Genomic DNA, 27,517 nt, shown 5'->3' on the forward strand with positions numbered 1-27,517 from the left:
CGATGCTTGCGACGCGTCCGGACATCGCGTTCGCAGTAGGTGCTCTGAGCAGATTTGCAGCTACCCCCGGACAAGCGCACTGGACCGCTCTAAAGCGTGTCTATCGGTATCTACGCGGGACCGTCAATAAATGTTTGACATATCAAGGGAAGTCAGAAACGGACTTACATGCGTTCGTCGACGCAGACTGGGCCTCAGATGTCAATGACCGGCGTTCGATAACCGGATATATATTTTCAATATCTGGAGGAGCAGTTAGTTGGAGTTCGAAGAAGCAAAGTTCAGTCGCACTTTCCAGTACCGAAGCAGAATATATGGCCGCCGCCGCTGCTACGAAGGAGGCCGTTTGGTTGAGGACCCTACTCAGAGAACTAAACTCCTCAGAAACTCCCCCAATAACTCTCCAAATCGACAATCAATCTGCAATTCTGTTAGCCGAAAATGCCATGTTTCACGAACATACCAAACATATCGCGATCCGGTATCACTTTATCCGAGAAAAGTTGGAGGAAGGAGAGATATGCGTTGAGTATGTTCCCACGAACGAACAGATTGCCGACGTTTTGACGAAGGCACTTGCGCGCGAGAAGCATGGACGATTCATCGAAGGAATGGGAGTGTTGAACGGCGAGAGTTTGATTCGTTGAGTGGGCGTGTTGAAAGATTATAGATAAGTGATAACTTTGATTCGGAAAACAACAAACAACACTCGCTTACATAATACGCTATGCGCTCATTAGAAGTTTTATATTACTTAGCACCTCAGTCTTCGACTATTGAGACTGAGGTATGATATTATTTATTTAGACTCTTTACTACGATACTGACTACTACTCTAGTACTTACTACTTTCGTTTATAGGTCAGCTAGTAGTCTCCGAGTCTTCGACTATTGAGACTGAGTACTTACTACTTTCATTTATAGAATTCTTTCTGTCATTCTTTCGTCCGTCGCATCCTCGAACAAAATGATAATCGGGTCCCGTGGAGATGCTGCAATAGTTGATCGCACAGACGTACACGGCACTTCGGGACCTATGGTGCTTGCAAGTCTCGAGTCGAAGAATAACGAATCATGTTGATTGAGCTGCAGATGCTAACTACCAGTGGGCATTCTCAGATGCTACATGCGGATAGTGAGAATTTCGCCAGCTCATCGAGGAAAGAAAATGGTAGCTGACTGCAAGTGGTGTGTTTACCGGACCAACTACAGTACATATCCCAATAATGCATATGGTCGGGAAGCTGAAAATGCCATGCATTACCATGAATATGCACGACACTGGATGTCACAGTTTGTGACACCGTGTGACCTTGTTATGACTGTGGTAGATAAGTATGAGCGCCCCAGTAGGAAGAGTCTCGAAATACTTGACAATATCTGACTGATTAGCAGTGGGATGCTCATCAACATAACCATAGACTGTAATCCAATCAGCAAGAGTAAGGTTTCATCGTAGGTGTTTTGCTGGTGGTGGTTGAGCCGACGTTGTGGGGGCATCCTTGGACACTTTCTGCCTCTTGGCAGGCTTAGCAGTTTCCTGAGTAGGTTTATTGATAGCTTTGTGCTTTAACGCGAGGGGTTGAGACATTGTAAAGACTTTTGTGATATGTTATCTAGCATATTTCGGTGCTTATATTCACACATAGAACAATGCAACCTCCATCAATAGTGCCCAGACAATGCATATTACCCTCGAAAGTTCATGCATTATTCAGTATGGAGTTTTTAGTGCATAATGGCTGCGCCCACGATGGGACCCTGCCAAAATCAATGCATTATCTAGGATATGCATGACTGGGATGTGCATTATTGGGATATGTACTGTATCTGCAAAACGGAACAATCAATATTATAGTATGAAATGGATGATCTCTCCTACTAGTAGATTCAATATCATTAGACCAAGGAGGGTGGTTGTTTCTTCTAATAGTGATGATTCAATGGACAATGAATGGAAACGTCTGCAGGTTATGTCAGTTTTGCTCTTGACTCGCCGCCACCAAGCTGGTAAGCTTATGTAGGAATCCAGCATCATCTAGGACACGCTGTCGACAAACAGGTGCATTAGGGTTTATCGATACATTTATCTGAAGCACGTGTTTAATGGGCGGTTTCCGACTCGGATGGCACTAGCCTATAATGCTTGTTGAGATGCTGCAATGCAAACTTTCAAGTTGTTGACAACAAGTGTCTGCATCACTGAAAACGAATGTTCCCTATCAACCATTATATACACATTATCATGTTGATAATAACCACATTTGGCTAAAATGTGGCACCGCAGACTATCTAGTCATTTATGGATTTAAAATGCCATCCTCTATTACACATGACCATCACATGGACATATATTCGGTAGTAGCTGCACAATTGGGATTGCTAATACATTGAATCTGATTAATGGATGTGCAAAATAAGTTTACACTATGCGTCACATAGACTTTAGAGTATTGCGACTGTTCATGCAACATATCTAAGAGAGTGCGTTTGATGGCTCATCTATATGGTGAACAGACAGAGGCACCGGATACATAAAGTCATGTATGTGTATTTAATGCTATCCCACATGATCAAGAAAAGTCATGGAGGTTGGTGTACAGTGTCAATCTCATGAATTTAGTTGTAATACTACAGAACCTCATTGACAGCTGTGTCTGATAAATGTATATAGGACAATTGTGAAACATCATGACCCAATTACTGGTCATGCTACATATATATGAGCACACAATTGATAACCAATTATATATCATTTTGTGACAAAGGTGAAAGGTGGTTATCAGTTGCGTCCGTATTTCCCATATCAATATATCAACCTTCGTGCGTGAATGAGTAACTATGCTTTGTCATTTGTCATACTCCCGATTCAATAAACTTGTGAAACTAGGATGCATAGTTGTTGTGGACAATTCAATGTCATCTCAGTGGCAAAGTAGGTCAAGTAGTCCCGCACCTATATGAATGAAAGTTCTTTGAAAGAGAGTTTGCTGTACAACATTTCAAGCACACAAAGTATTATTTCACAGATGTTAAAGAAATACAGCATCCCGCTACCTGTAACATAGGTAGGTAAGTGCCTCATCAGTGTAACATAGGTATTATCTCTCAGTAAGAACAAATTATGGACATGTCACAAATCAATGGCTATTATGTACTGCATTGCCGAGTCTCTCACATGGCACACAATCCATTAAAAAGTGAAATCACGGTACATTTGTTATTTAGATACTATGCAACAAAAGTTGCTATCGTGTTACATATTATATACTACTATACATACAATGCCGATCTTCCTGTAAAATAATGAGCACAAGATCCGAGCTAACATCTGCTTGAACACCGAGCAACAGACAGCTGTTCAGTTCTTTGGGGGCGATAGACGGACACATGTTTGCGTCCAAAAACCTTGCTAATGTTACAGTATATTGAGAACAGTGGCAGACAGCTATAGCTATACACAATGACTCACCGATTCCACCAAAGTAATAGATCTTCAACTTCCTTAACTGCATCTGATGTCGCAGCAAGTTCAAGGAAGTCAACGATATTGTCATAGAATTCTTGATGGTTGAACTCATCATCTACAATACACCATGACCCTGTGCTAGACAAAGCAAACCTAAGCTGAATGACCTGCGTCAGCATGATGATAGAAGTGATCTATTGTACTTACCTGCACAGCTGCATATGCAATTGACCGTGGTTGAACAGATTTCATGTTCAACAGCCCAGCAACATTGCAATGAGTTCGGCGCTCGCCATCAGTCCTTCGCTGCTTCGGAGGACCCTGCATGGAAAGCATTGCCGGGCTGGTCTGCTCTTGGTCGTCCAGCTCTGTGGAGGTAGGAGACGTGAAGATGTATTTGAATGTCTACAGGTAGCCTCAGTAAATTGTCAGTCACGCTCATGAAACCTACCTTTAAAAGTAATTTCCCTTTGAATAGACCATCTGTAGGGTTCAGTGGGTCGTATCATTCGTCTCTGTATAAAAGGCAGGCCAAGAGTGAGCCGTAACACGATAATCAGGGTGATAATCCCTGATGCCTTGTTGGATACTATCACATCGGTCAGCAAAGACACCATGAGATACACAACACTTACACCGGGTCACTCCAGTCATAATCTACAGGGCATTTAAGCCGTCTGGTTGCATCATTATTGAACCCACGACCCATTTTGCTCTGCCCATGAATAACAGGGTTCGGCGGTGGGGTAGCTTGCATCAACCATGAAGCAATGGTGACTTTGAGTTGTGTTGTATCATTGGCCCTTGCTCCATCAGCACCCTTATTTAACTAGAAACGATGTGTCAATTAGATTAGTATCGTCACCAAGGGGTGCACACATCCCACCTTGCTGTATATACAAGAGAGCTCGCTATCCTCGACCACTGAGTGTACGAGCCTACGGACAGACGGGCACCAAGTAGCTAATTTCTTGTATGATCTGTACCTCCTGTCGTCCCTAGTGGAACACATCAGCACGAGGAACTGTAAATGCGAAATGACTCACTCAAGGTCATTCACAGTAGCATCGTCATCTAACTCAATACCTAGTGTCACGCATCTATCAAACTCTGCGATGAGGTCTTCGACACGTTCAGTAAGGCAGATGAGTCTGCGGATTACCCGACCCTCAAGATGAAGGCGTACACTATCAAATCAATGATTCAAAGAGTAGCCACGCACTAGATACAAACACATACCTTTTCTCTTCCATTGGAAGTTTGCGGAGCTCCGCATTTTGCGCCTCCAAAAGAGCCAGCCGCCTTTTCAAGGCACCTACTTCAGAAGGTGGGCCATCACTTTGGATGCTCATTTGTGACATTAGATGAACTATGGAAGATTTGGTAGATGCGTTGGGAGGTGTAAGAGGTAGATGCGAGTGGTGAATGTGAGAGCTGTGGAAGTGCGAGAGAAGGCGCACCGACTGAAGTATGAGGATCAGCAACATTTTGATCCGGTGTATTATGAATGATGCAGAAAATATTGTGTCTGCTTACATCTGCGGGCTTCGTGTTCAGAACAACCTAACAGTCATTAGAGGATTGCGGTCATTAATAAGAATGAAGGGTTGACGAAATTAAAAATGTACTTACAAGGTTCCGGTCCGCTGAGCAACACCAACTTGAACTATCCCGCAGAACTTCCTATTAGAACAGTCAACGATAATCCCTGAATCCCTGAAAAACAATTAACAGCCAACGGACATCCAAGAAGGGCTTAGTTGGCTAAAATAATACTTTGCCTCCAAAGGCATCTCCTTCGCTATTGTTCTTCAGTTCGTTGAGAATGTTCTACTACAAACATGCATCGTCAAGACAAGTCTACGCAAGGACTCGAGAACAGTAAAGCTTACAGCGAATGCCTTGCTGGTTAGCCAAAACGAACATATGAGAAGGTAAACGGCCAGGAAGATGTAGACCCTGTACATAATGAGTCAGCTTGAATAGGAAGACCTGACTTATACAAACTGTAGTGTGATTGCATATGCTGTCTGTTCACTCTTTGGTCTGTTACCAAGAGCTAGTACAAACTGTAGCGCGAGGAAGGTAAAATAGATCCATTTGAAAGCCAAGTTCACCCAGTGTGTCTGCGAGCGCATGCTCAGTGTCAATCTTTCAACGCCATAATCGCTTCGTGCAGTGACATGTGAGGGCTGAGCGGTTGGCACAGAGGTCGGAAGATAAGCTATTACATTACCTGTTCTATTTATCAAATCTGAGTTCACAAGGAGAATATGTCAGATGGTGCACCTGAGCGGTCATAGTAGGGTATGAGGTCCCCAAAACTCAGCAGCGGACCCGGCAACATTGGTACCTAGTGCAGGGATTCAGTGAGTCTCAAGGGACAGACAGAGATGGGACGTACCTATAATCATGAACGGAGCGCTCATGAGTTTCTCCAGTACATCTCGAACCATTAACGGAGCATATTGAAACCTGGTGCAGGGATTTGGTAAGTCTCAAGGGCCAGACAGAGATGGCACATACCCATAATCATGAATGGAGCGCTCATGAGCTTCTCCAGCGCACCTGAACTTGGCAGCGCGTTTAGGAGCCTACAAATAAGAACCAGGATATCCATGGCCTCAACATAGTGCACTCGGACGATGAAGAAAAGGTGAGCATACCTTCAAGAACTTCATTCTAACAACACTCACTGATCTACACAACCAGCGAGACCCATAACTCATCTTGTCCGGTGCTGCTCAATTTTCGTCCAGCCAAATTGTCGGTGGCCGAGTCCAGGTCCAGATAGAGCGCGATTGGCAATTGAGCCCGTGACAAGGAAGGCAGCGCTGTCATGGCTGAGTCGCCACGTGTCACGTTTGCAGTCTGGGCGCTATGTCAAACACGTGCTAGATGACGCTATGATAGTTGTCTCTTTCCGGTGTAAGCCACTCACTTGTGTTCCCGGTCAAGTACCTGGACTGCATCAATACTGATTACTACTACATGTTGCTCCAGAAGAGTCTATGTACATCAAATGAGACTTAACTACTAGCAAGCACTGAGCAACATCACATGCCATGGTTTTCAACCGCGTCACAGACTTCAGTAAGGATTTCACTTTGCCTACCGATGGCCGCCTCGATTCTACTCACAGCTTCTAACATACCCAGAATTTCGTCAATTAGGTGCCCAAATCTCCTTCTGAGTCTGTCATGTTTCCATGATACTTTCTTCCCATTGGTACTGCCCTGGCCGAAATTGTCTGGAGCCTCCATATGATGGTAAGTGCATAATTTGAAAGATAAAGCCAGGCATACTCACATTATTCAACTTGTACTCTGACCTTTTTCGCTTGAGACATGGCCACAACTTATTAGTGTCCTTTACATAGTCATTCTGAAGTTGGAAAAACTCCTTTCTGTGGTCTGGAAACCGATCTGTGAGACGCTTCGGGTATGTGGACGAATTATTCAAAGTTCAAAATCTCACCATAAGCATAACACCCACAGGAATACACTGGACCACCTTGCCCGTGCAACTGACCTGGGCCAGGGCAGGAGTCCTTGTGACTTTGCGGAGTGGAGCTCCTTGAGCGATGGACGCCCTTGCCTGCTCTATGAGCTCCAAAGGTAGTATTCAAGATCGCCTCAGCTCCATCATTAAAGTCAGAGGGCCGAGAGTCAGCACTACTGGATTCTGTGTCAGACATCTTTGCTGGTTCCTCCTTCAAGTTGAGTGATGGTATTTAAATTTAAGTCGCTCCACATTTCAAACTTACACAAAAATGACCTTGGTCTGATACAGAATTTATTTCGCTTCTTCTTGACCCTGCATTCCAACGTACCAATCTCTTGGTTGGCAAAAACCAAGTTCCTAAGATCCTGTTTGCAAGCACATGAACACAACGTTGAAGACCGGTAACATTAGAAGTGGATGGCCTGAATGGGAGGATGTCCGTCATGCAAAAAAGGTATGGATCAGGGTTGAGTTCTGGTCGAAAAAATATATTTGCAGCTCCCTCCAGGTCACTCGGGCCGCTTGACATGATCCGGCTGGCATGCTCAAAGGAGTGACGAGCCTCCTGTTACCCTTCCGAAGTACCAGCTCCCAAATGTTGACAAGAAATAAGGTACGTATAGTGTAATATAAGAACATAATGACAAATAAGCACTCCATTTTCCAGATGCAAAACGGTTCAAGCAGGGAGTGACAGGAGGGTCTTGGGGAGGTCATGCTCTGGCACAGGGGTCCGAGTCAGTGCAAGGTTGCAAGGTTTTGAGGCAGTGCCAAGTGGGGCCTAATGTGTGAACTGTGACACAGCACTTACGACTAGCCTTCACTAAAGTCTGTTTAGGTCCTTTACGGAAGCAGGGACTCAGACTTGACTTGATTCAGACGCCAGCTCATTATATGGGCACAGGGATTTCACAAGCAGCCTAGCTTCTTTCCGGAATGTGGGTGCAGCAAAACAAATTTTCAAATGTGAGCACAACTAATACCATTCAATTGCCGATAATTTCGCAGATGCAGTCAGATCCCATGACCACTAGGACAACGTACATGTTCCGCAAGCTTTCCCTCTACTGGCGATACTAGTCAGCCAATCTTCATTGTGCCGCTGCCCCCACAATTCTGACCATCAGGAACTCTGATCTTCAAGCAAGATGTGTCTGATATACTTACACTACTAGTACGTCCATGATGTCATTGCCGCTGCGCGTCACTTGTATACACGGAACATGATTTTTGTTTCTCAATAAGACTCACATCACATCATGTACCACCTGCAATGTCTCCCAAATGTAAGCCATCCTCTGCTACTAGTACCCCTGCATCGGTACTTCAAAGACTCCAAAATTCTGCCGGTGGATTCTATGCTGCTATGCCAAGACTTATCTGTCATGTTGAATATTTCATAGGTGGACGAGATGGAAACATTCTTGTCAGCAAGGGAGGCGGACTCCAACCCACAGAGTTTATCATCCGCGGTGTGTTTGAGATCAGTCGCAATGACTTTAGTTTCACCCCGGATGGAAATTTTAATCCCTCAAACATGTTTCATGGTCACTTTGCAGACGTGAAATTGAGCTGTCAGCTCACTGCTGCTCGTAATGATTCATTCTGATTCTCATCAGAAGACTTCCCGGATATCCTTGACAATCTCGCTCATTTCGAAGGATTAATCCCGAGGCCAGAAGAGTATGATAAACTCAGTGTCATTCATAACTCACTTGGCCAGAGATCGATCAAACTGATGCATGGTCTTTTTGAAGTAAGTGTTCATCATATACTTGTCTGTGCACATGATTAATTACTGAATATTGCCGTGGCGAACCAGGCCAATAACGATCAGCAAGACACTGCTGGCGAAGTTTACGGTGATGAAAACTACTGGCATGGTAAGCCATGAATGATTCTTATGTCCGTCATTAGTACACTAATTGTTGATACTCGACTGCAGATGGCCTCAACCCCGAATTCAACATTGCCACCTGGCCAGTGGCCGACCGATGCAAAGGCCATTTGGAAAGCCTGGTATCAACCCATAGCATCTGCCCCTTGCCAGCATATGATTCAGATCATAACCTCATCCTACTGTCTCAGTATGAGTCGAAACTGAAGGGTGCACTAGTTGAAGTGCACATGGCGTTTTGTCACCATCGAGTCAAAAGCAGGAAATGTGACATTTTCAGCACTGTTTTACGAGAACTCACCATCCTGTTGCCACCTGCCGCAATGCCAAGCAGCCCCTTCAAATGTCATTGTCTCAATGCCGGTCCTTTGAAGGCATTTTAAATGGTATGTATTAACTCTTACTAGTATCATTGTGTTTGCAAGCTGATCACCTTCTACAGTAATGTTGAGCACCACACCCAATGCATTGTTGTAGTACTACTTGCGTGTATTTCAAATTGTACATCTAACATATATAACAGTTCATACTCTCTGCAATCATGGTCGGCTCAATGCAAATTCTAATTCTTGTAGACTAGCAGTATTCTATACATACAGCAGCGTACGACTTCAATCACTCACAGTCAGACACCCACCACTGATATACCTCCTCCCCATCTTAGAGCCAGAAAGCACAAACACATACAGCATTAGCCAGCCCATTGCAGCTCTTGCGACGAGTATGGGTGAGGGAGTGTCATGCACGGATGTTGTGTCATAAGATTAATGGTTAGTACAGTTGTGGAAGGGAGGCTCGCGAGGATGTAAGATTATGTCCTTTGCTGCGACCCAACAAGTTCGTCAACTTCCTCCTCATCCTCCGTGGTGTCTTCATCAATAGCACCATCCTTGATGGTGGTAATCTGTGGGAGTTCCAAGACCGGTGAACATTGCCATATCGCCCTCTTCCAGGAAAGTGGGATGGGTGGTACCTCCACGAACATGCGGAGCCGCCGTGGATTAGATGTCGTGGCATGAGATTTTGGAGGAGAAGCGCTGTGCAGACGGGTTGAGCCACGTCTATCGATCTTCCCATTGGCAAACCCTCGTCGCCCACGAGTGTGAGGAGAATCTGCAAGGGGCGCTTCTCCAACAATGACGGGGTCACGCGAGGCCATGAGAGTTTTGTGGGCATCTACTGCAACAGATTTGATGGTGAGGACATCATCCTTGAGGGCATTTGCAAGGATGCGCCGCTCATGGAGAGAGAGATCGTGTATGCCCTTGCTCTTTGCAAGTGTTGCACGTCTCTCACCAGGCATGAGTATGTTCTCCAGGTAGTTTCCGAGGATACAGCCATGATAGGCTAGAACGGTAGGTAGCGTTTTACAGGGGAAGTTCCCCCCTCGCCCTTCGAGTGTCCCTGTAATGTATTTAGCTATTCTACCCTATGATAAAGTATCGCACTTACCTAGAAGTGCCATGAACCCTCCGATGATGCAAGGTATGCCATCAAGGAGCCTCCATCCATCAGGACCACAGACCCGTCGCTTCTCCAACCATTCATCCAACACCTCCTGCACTGGCACCCTGTACCGCGATGCGATGTGTTTGAGAACATAGTCAAGTTGAGTGAAATCCATTGATGCAACTAATGTATGTTGAGAGGGAGGAGTGTAGAAGAAAAACATCAATAACACATTAAGACTCAGAGGTGCCACTGGTTGATGGAACAAAGCGTCACACTACCCTGAGGGGGCTACCTAACAAGGTAGTGTGACCTTTCGTCACAATCACGCTGCAGGTGCCTCGTCCGAGAGCCTGAGTCATAACCACTTGCGGTAACATTCATTACTAGACCGGACAAAAACCTAGTGACTTACCTTGTCTCACAGGTCAGTTTTCACTCTCTTCCTGCCCATCTAACATTTTCTTCCAGGTAAACTCGTGTCTGTCCCTCAGCACAAACAGTCCAAATGCGAATTCAAGAAGTTGTCAAAGAACATGGGTGACAAACTTGACAAGTACTAGAAGGGCTGGTATGATTCCTTTCGTTCGTCCCACAACATTTTACGCTGACCTGAATTTCTTGAAGCGCCTGATTTTGGACGAAACACTCCAACTGACCTCATCCATCAATAAGCCATCCAATGCGAATGTTCCCTTCCCGAGAGGCTTCCCCCCAGCAACCTCATCTTCATCCTATACCTTCTCTGGCGAAGGCTCCATCCCCACCCATTCTGTAATAGTGTTAATACCTTTGAATTATGTACCAATTTATTTGCATTCCATGCCCCACGCGACGCTAGTTACTCATGGCTATTGTCAGTCCATTTTCAGCTTTAAGATTTCGGTGGCAGTTCCATCATTGATGGTGGCCAAAAATATTTATCAACACGGTCACGGTCACCATGTAAGACTCCCCCAAGTCACGGCGCCAAAGCTGAATCATTCACCCTAGCCTCACCGAATACACCCTCAGTGACAGACTGAGAGGGAACATGAGAGTTAATCTCATTCCCAGTCATTTTGTTTTACTTCTGACTGTACTACTACTTCTTGAGATTTTGATGAGCGGTTATTTCAAATGCCATGAGAAGTGTGGTCAGTCATTTTCAGCATCAGGAGGCCTGACCCGTCACCGCAAAAGTTGTTCTCACTGGCAGCAACAGCTGACGCAACAGTCACTACATTTCAAACGAGCCTCCAAAATTGCGCAAGGAGCACCTGCAGCTAAGAAGATCAAGCTTGGTACCACTCAAGTGAGTAGTATTACTATACACCTGCTTCACAGCCTGATCTTTATTTGATTAGACCACTGGTGAGGATGCCACGACGTCACAGTTGGATGCGCCTACTCAGGCATCTTCACCTGGGGTCACATCTGCTGCCAGTGGCAGTAGCACTTACACACTCCCAGACCTATCCTCCAGCAGCGCCTCTCAACCTCCTCAACCTCCATCAGTGCTTCAACCATCAACGGAGCTTCAAGCGCATGGCCTTTTTGAGGAGCAGGCTGAACCATCCATGGCAACTCCTGTTCCTGAAGACACTTGCCTGAATCGCCCTACTTGCTCTCTCTGGTTGCCTATGCGATTTCGCGATGAGCTTCCTGTGCCACCACTCCCAATACCTCAGCCTCCTCCATCTACCCTTCCCTGAGTCATCCTCTATGTATTCGACTCTTTCCGGACATCCCTCAACCAATTTGGCATTGGATGAGAATATCACCATCAACCAACGCATGATCCCGACGCATTCGTCTCTGTAGATCAGCTATCCAATTTTTATCCCGACTTGAGTGTTAATACTGAACCTGAGATGACATCTTCGTCAAAGGCTCCTCCCTGGCCATGGCGGAACATGAGTGTCTGGCGCCTCATGACTTGGATGCTGAGCAGAAGCAATCAGTCATCTGAAGCTCAAGTAACTTGACTAGTCAGAGAAGTCATATCAGCTGAAGACTTCAAAACCGAGGACTTAGAGGGCTTCAATGCCCATACCAAAGTGAGGCGTTTGGATTCCTTGGAAGCTGAACTTGGCAACAGTGAGATCTTTCGAAGGGATGGGTGGAAAGAGGTGGCTGCAGAGATTCTTGTACCAACATGGGAGAAGAACTCAAACGGCAACGGGCAGATTTTCACAGTCCCTGGATTCCATTACCGGCCGCTCACAGCAGTGATCCATGCTGCTTTCACAGACGTAACATCAAAATGGTTTCATTTCACTCCTTTCAAGCGCTTTTGGAGGTCTCCTGCGACTAGTCAAGAGCAGCACCTTCACGATGAGCTCTATATGTCAGATGCATGGATTCAGGCTCATGACGACCTGCAGAAGCAAAGGAGAGATGACGGCTGTAAGCTCGAGAAAGTCATTGCAGGACTCATGTTCTGGTTGGATTCCATGCACTTGGCACAGTTTGGGAATGCGGCGGCATGGCTGATTTACTTGTACTTTGGAAATCAGTCTAAATATGCTCGTGCCTGTCCTTCTTCCAGTGCGTGTCACGCTGTTGGATTTATTCCTACTGTAGGTGTATCTATACTTCAAATACTAGTATTGTTATGCTGATGGTCATCAGCCTGTCCTCGGCAGCTTCCAGAGTCTATCAAACAATTCATTGCGACAATTACTTTGGTTAAAAGGAAGAGCTACTATGACATTCTTGCCCACTGCAAGCGCGAGATGTTTCACGCTATCTGGCGTATCTTAATAGATGACGACTTTCTTGACACCTACAGAAACGGCATCGTCATCAAGTGTCACAATGGGGTATACCGCCGAGTATTCCCTAGAATATTTACCTACTCTGCAGATTACCCTGAAAAGTGCGTAGAGTGAACACTTCTCACACCGTTTCTGCTAATGAGACCTTGAAGAGTTCTTATTGCAGCAATTCGTGACAAGGGCGTGTGTCCTTGTCCTCGATGTCTGCTTCCAAAATCGCATTTTGGTCGGATTGGACTTCGGTCTGCAGACCCTTCAGTCACTTCTACTGTAGAACCCTGTCATAGGACATGTATATTGGCCTGCAAAACCTGGACTACCGGACACCGGCCGGTCCATGTAAATCCAGGCTCGGCCGATGCTGTAGAACTCTAGCAGGCCGATGCCTCACATAAAAAAATATCAGAGGTGTAGGAAGGGGCCGGCCGGCCAGGTTGATGTTAGCAGAATGGGCCAGCCCTGATGTGCAGTGTGTATAAGGGGGCCGGCCGACCAATGTCTGCCAAATGGTGCATTAGGCCTGCCTACCTCTGCATTATGTGAAAGGGGGCCGGCCAGCCAGGTTGATGTTAGCAGAATGGGCCAGCCCTGATGTGCAGTGTGTAGGAGGGGGCCGGCCGACATACCTCTCCCAAATGGTGCATTAGGCCTGCCTGCCTCTGCAATATGTGAAAGGGGGCCGGCCGGCTGCAAATTGAATTTCAGCTGAATGGGCCAGCCCTGATGTGCAGTGTGTAAGAGGGGGCTGGTTGACATACCTCTCCCAAATGGTGCATTCAGCCTACCTATCTCTGCAATATGTGAAAGGGGGACAGCCAGCTGCAGATTGAATTTCACCTTTGTGAGCCACATGGGCCAACCTGTGTATGCAGTATGAAGAAGGGGGCTAGCTAGCATACTGCTTCCATGATGGCCTGCCTGCCTCTGAGGTAGGTAGAAAGTGCACTTAACCTCACTTCAAAGCTGCAGTTGATGTAGCATTTGAGTAAGCTGTCCAGAAAAAATTGCAGCTTTCTGGTGCCATGTTGGTTTATCCGAGTTTGTGGCTGGCCACTTTATACAGAGTCTGCAACAGCAGGCTGGCCCATGTGACCAGCTATCCACCTCATACACACTGCACAGCCTGTCCAGCAGACTGGGGTATAATCATAGCCAGAATAGCTGGCCCAGCATATCAGGCTGCAATATAAGCAACACAACTATTGCAATGTTGGAAAAATCAAACTGTGGTTGATGTGGCATTCAAGTAAGCAGTCCAGAAAGATTCAAAGTGAGGAACATTGAGGCTTAAAAGTAGCCACAATCATGCACAAAACAAGTTTGGTGCATGTCACTGTCCAGCAAGCTGGAGTATAGGTGAAAATTAGGTTGGCCAGACTGGTATTACATACTGCACAGCTCGTCTGGCCAGCTTGGGTATAGAAAACAGCCAGGCTGGCCGACCCAGTATTACAGGGTGCAACAACAGGCTGGCCCAGCCAGACTTGGCTAGGGTATTGGTGAAAGCCATGTGGGCCGGCCCGGTATTACACACTGCACAGCTTGTCCGGCCTGCTGGGGTATAGGACACAACCAGGCCGGCCAGCCTAGTATTACAGGATGCAACAACAGGCTGGCCCATGCTGGAATCTCACAACCAGTCTCCTTTGGTAGAGTAAGTCTGATTATCTACTGTTTAAGCCTCACTCATTTCAGATGCTCACCTTCTATATCTATAAGTGAGAGAAAGTGAATCGTTTCTGTTGCACAACAGAAACGATTCACTTTCTCTCACTTATAGAGATAGAAAACAACAGGCTGGTTGAGCCTGTGTAGTTCACGTTCTATATCTATAAGTGAGAGAAAGTGGATCGTTTCTGTTGCTTGTAAATCATTTTCATGGCAATGATGTGCTAGCAACAGAAACGATCCACTTTCTCTCACTTATAGATATAGAAGGTAAGCATCTGAAATCAGTATCATGAAAATGATGTGCTCACTACAGAAACCATTCATTTTCTGTCACTCATAGACATAGAAGGTGTTGCACCCTGTAATACTGGGCTGGCCGGCCTGGCTGTGTTCTATACCCAAGCTGGCCGGACAGATTGTGCAGTATGTAATATTGGGCCGGCCAACTTGGCTTGTCACCTATACCACAGCCAAGTCTGATAAGATTAGCAAAGTCTGGCTGGGCCAGCCTGTTGTTACACCCTGTAACACTGGGTCGGCCGGCCTGGCTGTGTCCTATGCCATAGCTGGCCTGACATATTGTACAGTATGTAATACTGGTCCGGCCAGCCTGGTTGCCACCTACACCCCAGCTTGCTGGACTGTGTTATGTACCAGACTTGTTTTGTGCATGGTCATGGCTACTTTTAAGCTGGACTGCTTACATGAATGCTACATCAACCACAGCTTGATCATGCCAACATTGCAATAGTTTTGTTGCTTATATTGCAGCCTGATGTGCTAAGCCAGCATTCCTCAGTCGGCCGGATAGTCTGTGCAGTCTGTATGAGGTGGATGGCCGGTCATATAGTGCCATATTCTATATGGGCCAGCCTGCTGTTGCAGCCTGCACCTCTGGGCCGGCTGGCTTAGCTGGCACTTATACCTGAGCCGGCCGGACGGGATGTGCAGTATGTATACAGTGGCCAGCCACCCATCCCACATCGGCCAGCCTGCTGTTACAGCCTGTAATATAAGGCTGGCTGCACATCATCATAGGCTGGCCTACTATTACAATATTTGGGCGAGGACACCTAACCTCATCTGGTATGTTTAGAAGTCAAGTAATTACATTATGAAGCCATCTTTAATATCAACTTGTCATGCTCCATTTTCCTTGAAAACTCTTCATGCCCTCAGCTGCAAACTCAGCCCACATGGAAGCCTGCTTTTCAGCATATGCCCTATGCCCATTCTTGATGCTTTCATCTGCCCTTGCTCTCCACTCCGACTCCTGCTTCTGAAACCACCATACTGTCCAACACATTTCATGCTGTACCAACTTCAGCTCTTCACTCCAACGGTCATATCGTGCTTTTGCTTTCAACCAATTGACTCGATAAACTAGGAATGGGGAACATAAGCTCAGTACCTTCATAAAAATCAGATAAGATTAAAACTCACATTCATTCATCCACTCGCTCTTCTGGCTGTCCTCTGCACTGTTGATTCTCCAAAACCAAGCTAGCCTATCAGAACCCTGACCATGCCTATTTTCCTCAGTGACTTCTTTGCTTACTGTAAGGTCCTCAGCCTTTAGGGCTTGATAAGATGACATTGTATCAGAATCAGCCCCTAATCGTTGCATTGCTGCCCTTGATCTGCGATATTCTCGAGCATGTTTGTTGATGGCCAAGGTGATTTTTCGAAGTTCCTTTGTTGATCTAGTACCCTGATGATGGATTGATTTGTTGGAGTGTAATTTCTCTTGAAACACCACAGATCTGTCACCAAGAGCTTAACGAAGCTTTTCCAGGCAGTCATTTGCTTGACCCTTTCGAGGCTCCAGTTCTTCTTGATGTAATGGCATGACAACATCATTCATGATCGGATCAGATGTCCCCCATGATGATATCCAAAGTTCAGCAACCTCTGCAGGTGAGTCAGCATCATCTCCGATGTCCAAAATACTGTCTTCCCCCAGCTCTTCAATTCCTGGAAAATTAGATCCATCAGCCTCCTCCAGGCACAGTTCAGGGTCATCTTGGTGCAATCCTGCTCCCCCTTCCAATTCCATCCCATTTGTCATAACCAATGCAGTCTCATGGAACTTATTGATGCGAGACAAGAGTTTCTGCCTTTTTTCTTCCATCAGAGTTCTCTGAGAAGCAGTTGGATCCTCTGGCAGTTGTCTTATAGAAGAACGTAGGCCATCTCTAATAACCCAATTTGAGTCAATCACACCTCAAATATTGAACACCTTACTGAGCATTTTCTATGTTGATACCCTCGATCAACCATGCAACAGCCCCAGTCCTACCATTGGTGGACACTTCGTTTTCAGTCAACCTTAGCCTTATTTCAGCCATAGTTGGAGCTTTTGATGATTCATAATCAGGTCCAATCAAAGTTGAATTTTACCGAATCTACCTTTATCCATTGTAAGCTGATAGATGTTGAGAAGCTCACCTCGGTGAAGAGCTGCTAGTTCAGCTTCCTTCTTCCATTTCTGGATATTGGCCCGATCAAGAGACTTCGTTAATTCTTCATACGGACCCTGAGTGTCTTTAATGCCCTGTATGGCTTGATGATACTTTTTAAGTAATAATTTGACTTTTGAAGTGTTCCATTAGTCAAAGTTGACATCTCGGAAATAAAGGGGACTTGCCAATTCTGACAAGCTTCTTCCAATTAGAATCCCTCATATGGTCGTCCAAGACTTCCTGTCTGTGAGAGAGAGTCATGGACCTTGCAGTTGGGGAAATCTTGTTAAACGGGGCCCAGAGGGTCTCCAAGATTTCCCCATCAATATGACCAGCTCCTGTAATAAAATTAAGGCTGAATCTGGGAAAGCACAGTAGCTTATGAGCGCTTAGATGAAACTTGCCGACCACTGGCAATATTTTGATTGATTGAGGAAGAGACAGGTGATAGCTTTGATTCACCCATTCATGGAAGTGGATACTCTACTGGCATGCAACATCATAGATTATGAGTGCACTGCCAATATCTTCTGATGGATATTTCAATGCGTTGCAGATGGAATAGTCCATGTTCATTTGCCTGACTACATAGTCAGCCCAATGTCGTAGTACAACAATGCAACCAACATACCTCTCTCCCTTTTGGAAGTCAACTACTGCATGAGGAACAAAACATCCATGCCTAGCACATGCAGTTGCCCCAACTCCTGTAGCTCTTAGGTTGCTTCTCTGGACATTGGCTGCATTCACAGTACGGTGATTGCTGCAAGATGATTTCTGAAATTATATTAGACATCATTTCTAATGAAACATGTCATGAAATATGACAACTCGCCTCTTTCTCTTCCACAGATTCTATTATGTGAGTTTCATAAGGTCCTTCTGTTACCATGTATCCCTTTCCGTCTGCTAGTGAAACATCATCTTCTGGAGTCTTCATCTTCATATGCTGAGCTGTAAAATTTCCATCGACAACATATCTTTGCATGACCAACCAACTGCCGACCACAAAAATTAGCTCAGTGGGCAGTTGTTGATGAACCAACTTACCTGTCATAGGTATCCTTCCAAGAAGAAGGTAAGTTGATGCCAGGCTGGGAACATGCTGGACAATAAAGAGCTAAATCCCCTGGACCAGGAGATCTGTCCGACTCATGTGCAAAGCCAAACCTTATTCTATTGACCAAATCCCTCCATATATGAGACACCCGCATAAGTTCACGGTAGCGATCCTTTTTATCATGTAAGCATGGGGTACAATGATGAAGAAATTGCTCACAGGTATTGTATGAGGGAAAGCATTGTTGGTAAAACAACATAGCTCTTGATAGAAACTCATAGCTGAGGTCTTGCACTCCAAAGCGTCTATGAGGAAGTTATCTAGCACATCGAAGGTAAAAGCAGATTGAGGCCGAGTGATGCTGGCAGGAAATAACTTTGCTTTTAGCAGATGTAGATGTCTGTCCTTCTCAGCTCCAGGACACTGACACCAGGATACACAGTGTGAGTAAACTCCAGTGGAGTGCACAATGACCAGGTTAGACAATCCCAACTGTGTTTCATAAATAGTATCCCCCTCCACGTATGCAAACACATCTTCCATGGCTCCAAGATCTGACCAGGGTGACAGGTTTGACTGCTGCAACACATTGGGGCAAGGATGTCTCCCATGACCAAGATGCATTATATACCCATGGTCCCGTAGGGTAGTAGACTCGTAGAACTTGCCATTCCAAAGCTGAAGGTTGTGGAAGGGGTTGTGCTGGTGGGCTTTGACAGCACATGAGGAACACCAGCTGTGCTCTCCTGAGCAGGACAGACAATGAATAAAGCCCTCCTCTCATCCACAATCCTCACATTTCCCATTGTTGATCAGCTGTTCCAACTTCCAATAACACTGAAAGATATTCATTGCGCCAAGGCAAGTATTCCCTGAGGAAATCATTTTGGGTCTGTAATGTTGGCTAGTTTTCAAGAATAATTATTTCCACAGAACTCACTTTTGTCTTTCGTTGGATACTAATTAAGCCTCCTGTCCCAAAATCATCATATATCTCTCTGTCATAATTGACCAGTGAATGATCTTCAATATTCTGGTGGTGTTTTTGTTTCACCGGTGAGGTTGGCTCCACCTCACTGTCATAGTCTTCATAGACAGTATCCGCTTCTTTCCATGAAACATTTCCCCTCCGAGTTTTAGATGAGATGTATGTATATTTATAAGCACCTTCTTTTTCTCTTTGTTGGCTGGGCATCATCAGAAGATATTGCTACTCTGGCCCTATTTTTCCGTCTTGGTGTGATTTTTGAGGTCATTGAAATTATGGGTTTGTTCAAAGGTAACAGAGGTCAGAGCATCACATGAATTTTGGCACAGCTACATAATGATTCCACCAAAAAAATAATTATGGGAATTTCCCAATACTATCTCCTACTCCTTATTCTCTTCCGACTCTTCCCCCCTACTAACTCTAAAAAGAAACTCTGCATCGGAAATGATGGCCTTGGCACCCCAATTCTGTCATGCACAGCATCCTTCATGAAATGGGCAATTACAACCCGTTCTCCATTAAGCCAGGGACCAACAGAATGTTCTAGCACCCTGCCCTGCAATATAGACCATTGCTCCAGGGGAATAATCTAGTTCTGCATGGAGGTCTGCCAAGGCCAAAGTGGCATGATGATTTCTTCCTAGACTGACCAGGAGATCAAAAAGGGATGGGGATCCACCAGCATCTCTGTGGCTAAAGGTAACACGGTTAGCAATAATTTCAAGCCCTGAAAAGATTGAGGGCCAAGAGTCCACTGGAGCAGGGTTCTTTGGGTTCTTTTTTGATCCATGACGGACTTCTTTGATGGCCTGAGAAAATGCAGAGTTGCCAGCTTGAAAAAGATCCGGAGCCACAACTCCAGTAATGGCATTCCATAGAACTTCTGATGTTGTCAAGGCAGCTAACCATTGTTGGACCTTCTCTGATTTGTAAGACTCTGAGGTCACCAATGGATCCACTCATCGCTAAGAATAGAGTTAAGCCTAGACCCAATATATATAACAAGTGAAAATACAATACCTCCCGTCTTTGCATGAAATATGCAGGAGCTACTGTAATTCTACCAGCCCCAAATTCCCCTCCTTCAGCTGGAACCATATATCCATCATCTCTCCAATATTTGTTGACATCTTTAGGATCAACAGTTTTGAGAAGGGATTCTCTCAAGCCACCAGTGATGTGATTGAGATGCTCCTAATTAATTAATCAGCCCTGAAGGAAAATCCCCAACCAGAAACATACTATGCGAGAAGCTGTCAAAATATCAGGGAGATGAACTACCAAAATTTTTCCGTGCCTGTCCACAATGGTTGCTGGAACTGAAATTTTGCCGAGCACAGCCTCAGGGAAGAACTTCTTCAGTCTCTCCGGTTCAGCAGTTGCTGACCCATCCCTGTTGGGTTGTGACAAATTGACCTTGTCAGCATATCGGTCTACATCCCAATTGACATTGACTGTAATTCTCCATTAAATTTCATGTGCAACCCTAAATATTAACCTACTCACTAGGGTTGACCATGGCATGTGCAATGGTCAGGGCGGCCCGGTCAATTTCATATTCGGAAATTGAGGTATAATCAAAGTTCAAGGTATCACCAGGGTGATGCCAAGCATTGCTGTAGCTGTACTGCTATTCTCATCCTTGATTCCCTCGGTCATTAATAGCTGGCTGCAATGAATACAGAACCACAGTTACCTAGCTTTATGCAGCAATTCTGTTTGAACTTGGCCATCTTTTAGGACCCCTAGTTCAGATGAATTGCCCATTATCTCTCTGGTCCTCCTGTCAAGACTTGCCAAAACCTCAGTTGTCTGCCTTTTGACTTGGTTCATGAGTGAAAAAAAGTGAACCAAAGTTCTCGCGCTCCGGACTCATGTTGACTGAACTTAGTTGTGATGTAATTAGAACACATTATGTAATAGCCTAATACACCCTAATTAAATTTTAAATTGGACCACATATAGCTAGTCTCCTCTAGTAGAGTAAGTGTGAGGCTCGAACAATAGACAATCAAACTTGCTCTACTAGAGGAGACAGTAGACAATTAAACTTACTTTAATTGTGGTGTTGTGAGCGAGGCTGACTCGATTAACTAGGCTGGCTCTACTTCACTAAGAACACCATGGGGGCAGCCACCCTGTGCCATGAAAATGAAACGATTCACTTTCTTTCACTTATAGATATATCATTGACCTCAACAGTCATGAAAATGATGTGCTCGCAATAGAAACAATTCACTTTCTTTCACTCATAGATATAGAAGGTGAACTACATAGGCTCAACCAGCCTGTTTTTTTCTATATCTATAAGAGAGAGAAAGTGGATCGTTTCTGTTGCTTGTATATCATTGCCATGAAAATGATGTGCTCGCAACAGAAACAATTCACTTTCTTTCACTCATAGATATAGAAGGTGGTGAACTACATAGGCTGGACCAGCCTGTTGTTTTCTATAAGCAAGAGAAAGTGGATCGTTTCTGTTGTGAGTACATGGCAATGATGTACTCGCAACAGAAACGATTCACTTTCTTTCACTCATAGATATAGAAGGTGGTGAACTACATAGGCTGGACCAGCCTATTGTTTTCTATATCTATAAGTGAGAGAAAGTGGATCGTTTCTGTTGTGAGTACATGGCAATGATGTACTCACAACAGAAATGATTCACTTTCTTTCGCTATTAGATATAGAAGGTGAGCATCTGAAACGAGTTAGGCTCAAACAATATATAATCAAACTTACTCTACTGGAGAAGACTGGTTGTTAGACTGTGGTGTTCTCAGTGAGGCTGATGTGATCAGCTAGGCTGGCTCAACCTCACTGATGACACCATGGGCACAGCTGCCCTGTCCCTTCACAAAAATGATGTGCTCGCAACAAACAGATTGTATTCTTTCCAAACTTACTTTAATTGAGGTGCAGTCAGTGAGGCGCATGTCACCTTGCATTACTCTCACGATCATGTGACTTAATTTTTGGGCAAAAAGTTATGAGTCACATGTCCAGAATATGCCCATACAAGGGTGATACATTTAGTCTATGTTCTACACCAAGCAAAGTACAAGTTGGAGTCGAAAAAACTAAGATAGAAAAAACTAAGGTAAATGATGCAAGACAGGGATGGAGGGGCCCTCTCCATCCTAGCCTTGCACCCTACAGTAAATGAAGCAAAGTAAAAAAGTAAACTAATAATGAGCCAACTGTAATGATAGTTAGTATGATGTTGAATATTAAAGTGACACTTACCGAATTAAACATGTCAAAAAAAATGGGAGGCGCATCAAGTGCAGACCAAAAACTATGGCAAAGATCAGTATCATCTTGAATCTTGAAAAGACACTTACCTCATCAAAACCGCTACCAGACAATGTGTGAGATAAAGCTGGAAAAAACACTGTTAGCACAAATCAGACTTGAAAACAAAACAAAAAACAAGCCGGAAAATTCAGTGGATCTGATAAAGCTAGAGAGCAGGTTAGTAAATTAGATTTTAACAGGAGAGACAGATATATGAAGGCGCCAGTCCCTGGGGACATGGATGGCCAAAAAATTATCCCCCAGAGCCCAAAGTGAGAGGCGCCAGTCCCTGGGGACATGGATGGCCAAGAATATATCTAAAAAAACTAAAGAAAAGTGAGCCGCTGGCAGAATGAGAAGACTCACCTTTAAGGTGTGCTATCAAATTTGATAGCGCGCCAGTTATTAACAAGAACTGTAAATAAATATGAAAAAAATCAGTATTGTCAAGCAGATGTACAAAGAACTTACTTGTTATTATGGGCTTGATGACTGCAGCGCTGCCTTTGACTACTTGCAGCTGCAGTCTGCAAGTAGCCAAAGGTCAGATGCAAGGAAGGTATGGTAGAGTAAAGGAGGATGAGTAGCGTTGCAATACATGGTTAAAGGTTGAAAGAAACGAACCGTGGGAGAAATGGAAATGGTTGATGTACCGTTTGTTGATTTGTTCTTGTTTGCCGGAATATCACATGCACAATTGTGGTTGGTTTTTGCGCACAATTGTCTTTTGTGGACGTGTCTCTATTGTCAACGCGTCTCCTTCGTCACTTGTAAGTTTTATTTCTTTTGTTTGTGACTATGTAACATACTGACTACTATTTCAGGCCAACATTTGCTCAACGCGCGTGTTTTGTGGACGCGTCTCTATTGTCAACGCGTCTTCGTCACTTGTAAGTTTTATTTCTTTTGTTTGTGACTATGTGACCATACTGACTACTATTTCAGCCAACGTTTGCTCAACGCACGTGTTTTGTGGACGCGTGTTTATTGTAAACACGTCTCTTTTGCTACTGGTGAGTTTTTGTTGTTATTCTGTGGCGCAGTGGCAAACTAACTACAATTTTAGTTCAATCTTTCGTCAACACACATTTTGTGGACGCGCGTCTCTTGTCAACGTGTCTCTTTCGTTTCTGGTGAGTTTTTGTTCTTTTTCTGTGGCACTGTCGCATACTAACTACAAATTTAGTTCTATCTTTCGTCAACACGCGTTTTGTGGACACACGTCTCTTGTCAACACGTCTCTTTCGTTTCTGGTGAGTTTTTGTTCTTTTTCTGTGGCGCTGTCGCATACTAACTACAAATTTAGTTCTATCTTTCGTCAACACGTGTTTTGTGGACGCGCGTCTCTTGTCAATGCGTCTCTTTCGTTACTAGTGAGTTTTTATTGTTGTTGTGTGGCGCTGTGGCATACTGACTACAATTTTAGGTTCTCTATCATGGTGTGCACCAAAAACACTGCAAAGAAGTGCACTGGTGGCTCAGCGCCACGTGTACACCTTAACATACTCAAGACCGCCGCCAAGAGCCTTTCTAGAGAGCCGGCTGGGGGCCAAAGTTTGGAGATGTCCAAACCGGTTCATCACAATGAGGTAAGTCTTTTGTTTCTTGCTGTATGTGTGCTAATGTACCTTCTTCTCCCAACAGTTCTGTATCCTCTGCCGGGATGGCTCTGCATCATTTAAAGAGAATACACTCTTTATGTGCAACCACTGCCCCAGAGTGATGTGCTGCCTGTGTATGCGCCTCCCTCCGGGCACTGAAGACACAATCCTCAATGAGGACGTGTCTTTTAAGTGCATATGTTGTCACATCGCCCTGGAACAGCAGGGCGCACCGTACTATGTAAGTGTTTTGTTTTCATCATTTGTTCATTCACAACTAATACTATGACAGGGCTTCTATCACGCTAATGGTGTCCCGGTCCTCAAGTCTTTTCTACAGGTCCACGCTTCCCTCGAGCTCTCATCGCGTGCTGAACTTTCAGCAGCACCGGTGATATTCATTCACCTCATCCTTGTCGACTTCGACACTACGGCCAGCCCTTTCTCCTTGGCTCATTCGTTCCTTCAGCCCTACTTCACCAGCGGCAGCATCGAATATCGCGAGATCACCTACAACATTGTCTCTGACGCGTCCGGTTACCGCAAAACCGTCCGTCAAATCATCAAGGACCTCAAAAACTCGTTCGCATGGGAACGTGTGGTGGTTGGTATATCCACTCACACTGACAATGATTCAGGTGATCCTTTTGCTGGGTACAGTTTGGATGGCGAGAAGCACTATGCTGGCACCCCAACTGAAGATGTAAGTTTTTTGTTAAATTTTTCTGCCGCTGATTACTAACTAGAGACTTGAAGTTCTTGGAGGGTATCCTTAGTCCATGACAATCTCTCCTGGACCATGCCGATGAAACCTACCTGTGGCTCTTGTGCTGCGGCGCAATTGTCAACAACAGTGACTCGTTTGCAGGATTGCAACGCGCAGTAGTTCAGTAAGTTCATTTAAATTGCATTTTTTATCTTATCTGACATTCCAACAGTCACAAGCTCTCTGCCACAGTCGCATTCAACGCCGCACATTTTCAACCATCTTTTGCGTCCCATTTGCTCCTGGCATTCACTGAACAAGTCCTTGTGGAACATTGCCCCATTGGCCTCGCATTTGGTGACATGCTGGCGCAAGCTTACAAACTCGGTCGCCACACTGACGTCTTCTTACTGACACCACTTGTGGGTAGTCTGAAGGTCTCCAAGTTTGTATGGGCTGATGTCAAGTCCCGGCCTTGGGGTGGCTTCCTGCCAATCCAATGCCCAAGCTGTGGGTGGACTGATTGTTGGAGGTCAGTCTTTGTGAGGGCTTGCAAGGATAAGGTCTATGTCTTTGAGTGCAAGAATGACACCTGCACCCAGTCTTTCACCTTCAGCCCTCCTGAAGGGGCCACCATGTTGACATCAGGTAGGAAGCAAGGGTGTTCATGGATGCATGTACCTTTGAAGCCATTGTTGACTTGATTATGTACATTTCTTTCTTTGGTTACTCAAATTTGGTCACTTCATATATGTCTTAGCTTTAGACAATAATGTTTGGTTGTTTGTGAATGAAACTTTGGTAGATGCACTTTGTGGATTTTGAATATAGTGAAAATTGTCAACATAAATGTCACATGACCGTGTTTGTCACATGACCTTGTTTGTAATGTTGAGTTTTTCAACAATGAAGTCTGGTCCAACAGTACATCTGCAAACTTGTACCGGCCTGCATCCCTGTGATTCTTATTTGTTAGATATAATGGCCAGCTGGACTTTTGTTTTTAGCAATGTGTTGAATGAACACAAAGATTCCTTTGTAGCAGCTAAAGGAAATTCTGGCATCAGGGCTTGCATCCTCAAGACAATCAAAGATGCTATAGGCACCAGTGAAGCAGCCAAAGACCCTTGTGTCATGCTTCCTGAGAAAAATCTGCGCAAGGTGAGCTTTTATAATTGTGTTCTATACTAATCTAATCAATACAGGCTGTTCGTGCCTATTATTTGGACTTCCTGGAAGATAATGAGGATCGCAAGGCAGAGGAAGAGATTATTGAGGGAGGAACTAAGGACACATCTGCTCCAGATGCTGTTACTGTAGAGATGGTGAGACAGAGGGAAGATGATAAGCCTGAGGATGCTGGGAAGTACAAGACAGAATTCTCTGGTTTTGATGTCGTCCAAAAATTATTTAAGGATGAATTTGCAGAATATGACAAGCAGCACAGAGATACCTCCAACCCAAAGTCTATGGGTCAGAGGACAAGATTGGCCCGCATGTGGCACCAGGCCATGTCCCCTGAGGTGAAGAAGGAGCTTGAGCGAGTTGCAGGAAAATGGAATCAGGAAGGACCTCCTGCAGATACCAAGGACAGGTATTTTTTTTCCCAAGATTCTATTGGCATACATGCTATATAACTCAACAATACATCAATAGATACCGTACCCGTAACCAGAAAAAAATGATGGAGGACTTTATGGACATGGTCCGGAGAACCATGGGATTGCATGTCGTCATCCTTACAGCCCATGACCGAGGTGAGGGAAAAGCTTCTGTAACTACTGTGTAAGTGTTTTTGATGCTTCATATTGTTAATCATGACTAACTTGTTTCTAAAGCTGGGAGACTTCGCCACAAAAGGCCAAAAAACCTTTTACTCAGGCGACCAAAGATAATCGGAAATGGGCAGAACATGCTCAAGATCGTCTTGCCAACTGGCTTCTCGAAGGAGAATATGGTAAATGTCTCTTTTAATTTTTTAATTTAATATGGTAGCTAAAAGTCTGTCAGCCGATGGAGAGGTAGTGATGGAGAGGATGACAATGAAAATAATCTCCCAGATCTCACTGTTGAGGTTGATGATGATGGTTATCCTTGCCTACCCACAGGCTTTGTATGTCTCAAGCTGAAGCACAGACACCAGCTTGTTCGGGCTGTCTTTCAAAAGGCCTACGGTGAGTTGATTTGTCTTATGTGATTGTATCATTTACTCACTTTTCCCAGCTGTTATTACCAACAATCCTAGGGCTCTGGTGCCCTGGGGTGAGATGTCGACTGATTCCACTCACTACCTTGATTCAGGATGCATTCCTGAGAATGTTGTCATCAGGGATCCTTCCCACCTGCAAAAGGACACGATCACTGCAATCTACTCCCACTGGAAAGACCGTGCTAGTCATGACATGCTGATTGTACGTTTTGTTGGATATAGGCAAGCTGATTTCTATGATGCTCGCACTAAGAAAGGAGCTGCAAAGGGCAAGTCAAGGGTGAAGCCTGCCTATGTTGAAGTCTCTTCAGATGAGGAAGGACTCTTGAACAAGGTCACCAATGGTAAAGCTCTTCAGATGAAGATGACGTCGAGGTGGAGACTCCGACCATTCCTGAGTCCAGCCCAAAATACCATCTTGCTAGGGACATGGTCCCTTACC

General features: G+C 44.9%; 8 protein-coding genes across 8 annotated transcripts; 2 read left to right on the top strand and 6 right to left on the bottom strand.

The window, feature by feature from the left end:
* Positions 1 to 3,324: 3,324 nt before the first annotated feature.
* F5891DRAFT_1243391 (uncharacterized protein) lies at positions 3,325 to 6,150 on the bottom strand (the record flags this gene model as incomplete). Its single annotated transcript, XM_041369765.1, has 18 exons — positions 3,325 to 3,412; positions 3,473 to 3,627; positions 3,677 to 3,874; positions 3,921 to 3,952; positions 4,021 to 4,058; positions 4,105 to 4,298; positions 4,356 to 4,467; positions 4,516 to 4,656; positions 4,709 to 4,932; positions 5,006 to 5,032; positions 5,102 to 5,152; positions 5,246 to 5,299; positions 5,362 to 5,428; positions 5,477 to 5,710; positions 5,807 to 5,822; positions 5,874 to 5,944; positions 5,996 to 6,063; positions 6,136 to 6,150. The coding sequence occupies 18 exons, from the start codon at positions 6,148 to 6,150 to the stop codon at positions 3,325 to 3,327; spliced, it is 1,785 nt and encodes a 594-aa protein (XP_041222858.1).
* Positions 6,151 to 8,246: 2,096 nt separating this feature from the next.
* F5891DRAFT_1192231 (uncharacterized protein) lies at positions 8,247 to 9,253 on the top strand (the record flags this gene model as incomplete). Its single annotated transcript, XM_041367577.1, has 4 exons — positions 8,247 to 8,520; positions 8,593 to 8,729; positions 8,796 to 8,856; positions 8,919 to 9,253. The coding sequence occupies 4 exons, from the start codon at positions 8,247 to 8,249 to the stop codon at positions 9,251 to 9,253; spliced, it is 807 nt and encodes a 268-aa protein (XP_041222859.1).
* A 647-nt stretch (positions 9,254 to 9,900) lies between these two features.
* On the bottom strand, positions 9,901 to 10,221 carry F5891DRAFT_921674 (uncharacterized protein; the record flags this gene model as incomplete). The annotated part of the gene is made up of 1 exon (XM_041373791.1): positions 9,901 to 10,221. A coding segment is annotated over one exon (321 nt), but the record flags the coding sequence as incomplete, so codon positions are not given.
* A 5,660-nt stretch (positions 10,222 to 15,881) lies between these two features.
* On the bottom strand, positions 15,882 to 16,403 carry F5891DRAFT_957426 (uncharacterized protein; the record flags this gene model as incomplete). The annotated part of the gene is made up of 2 exons (XM_041375489.1): positions 15,882 to 16,132; positions 16,193 to 16,403. Coding segments are annotated over 2 exons (462 nt in total), but the record flags the coding sequence as incomplete, so codon positions are not given.
* A 123-nt stretch (positions 16,404 to 16,526) lies between these two features.
* Positions 16,527 to 17,112, bottom strand: F5891DRAFT_957412 (uncharacterized protein; the record flags this gene model as incomplete). Its single annotated transcript, XM_041375486.1, has 2 exons — positions 16,527 to 16,944; positions 16,994 to 17,112. Coding segments are annotated over 2 exons (537 nt in total), but the record flags the coding sequence as incomplete, so codon positions are not given.
* A 249-nt stretch (positions 17,113 to 17,361) lies between these two features.
* F5891DRAFT_1130008 (uncharacterized protein) lies at positions 17,362 to 19,466 on the bottom strand (the record flags this gene model as incomplete). The annotated part of the gene is made up of 7 exons (XM_041364471.1): positions 17,362 to 17,692; positions 17,843 to 17,988; positions 18,062 to 18,209; positions 18,262 to 18,443; positions 18,491 to 18,875; positions 18,903 to 19,048; positions 19,212 to 19,466. 7 exons carry the CDS (start codon positions 19,464 to 19,466, stop codon positions 17,362 to 17,364), a joined length of 1,593 nt encoding a protein of 530 aa, XP_041222863.1.
* A 314-nt stretch (positions 19,467 to 19,780) lies between these two features.
* Positions 19,781 to 20,781, bottom strand: F5891DRAFT_1192237 (uncharacterized protein; the record flags this gene model as incomplete). The annotated part of the gene is made up of 4 exons (XM_041367578.1): positions 19,781 to 20,179; positions 20,283 to 20,456; positions 20,505 to 20,716; positions 20,769 to 20,781. 4 exons carry the CDS (start codon positions 20,779 to 20,781, stop codon positions 19,781 to 19,783), a joined length of 798 nt encoding a protein of 265 aa, XP_041222864.1.
* Positions 20,782 to 22,629: 1,848 nt separating this feature from the next.
* Positions 22,630 to 27,507, top strand: F5891DRAFT_982874 (uncharacterized protein; the record flags this gene model as incomplete). The annotated part of the gene is made up of 24 exons (XM_041377265.1): positions 22,630 to 22,736; positions 22,779 to 22,895; positions 23,001 to 23,102; positions 23,384 to 23,449; positions 23,505 to 23,572; positions 23,626 to 23,692; positions 23,746 to 23,812; positions 23,866 to 23,932; positions 23,986 to 24,148; positions 24,278 to 24,401; positions 24,453 to 24,768; positions 24,799 to 24,863; positions 24,907 to 24,926; positions 25,015 to 25,050; positions 25,099 to 25,514; positions 25,843 to 26,027; positions 26,072 to 26,460; positions 26,523 to 26,623; positions 26,705 to 26,823; positions 26,869 to 26,953; positions 26,975 to 27,040; positions 27,090 to 27,128; positions 27,168 to 27,277; positions 27,329 to 27,507. Coding segments are annotated over 24 exons (3,074 nt in total), but the record flags the coding sequence as incomplete, so codon positions are not given.
* Between the last annotated feature and the right edge of the window lie 10 nt (positions 27,508 to 27,517).

Source organism: Suillus fuscotomentosus (genome assembly GCF_016647785.1).
Source record: "Suillus fuscotomentosus strain FC203 chromosome Unknown F5891scaffold_48, whole genome shotgun sequence".
Classification (NCBI taxonomy): domain Eukaryota; kingdom Fungi; phylum Basidiomycota; class Agaricomycetes; order Boletales; family Suillaceae; genus Suillus; species Suillus fuscotomentosus.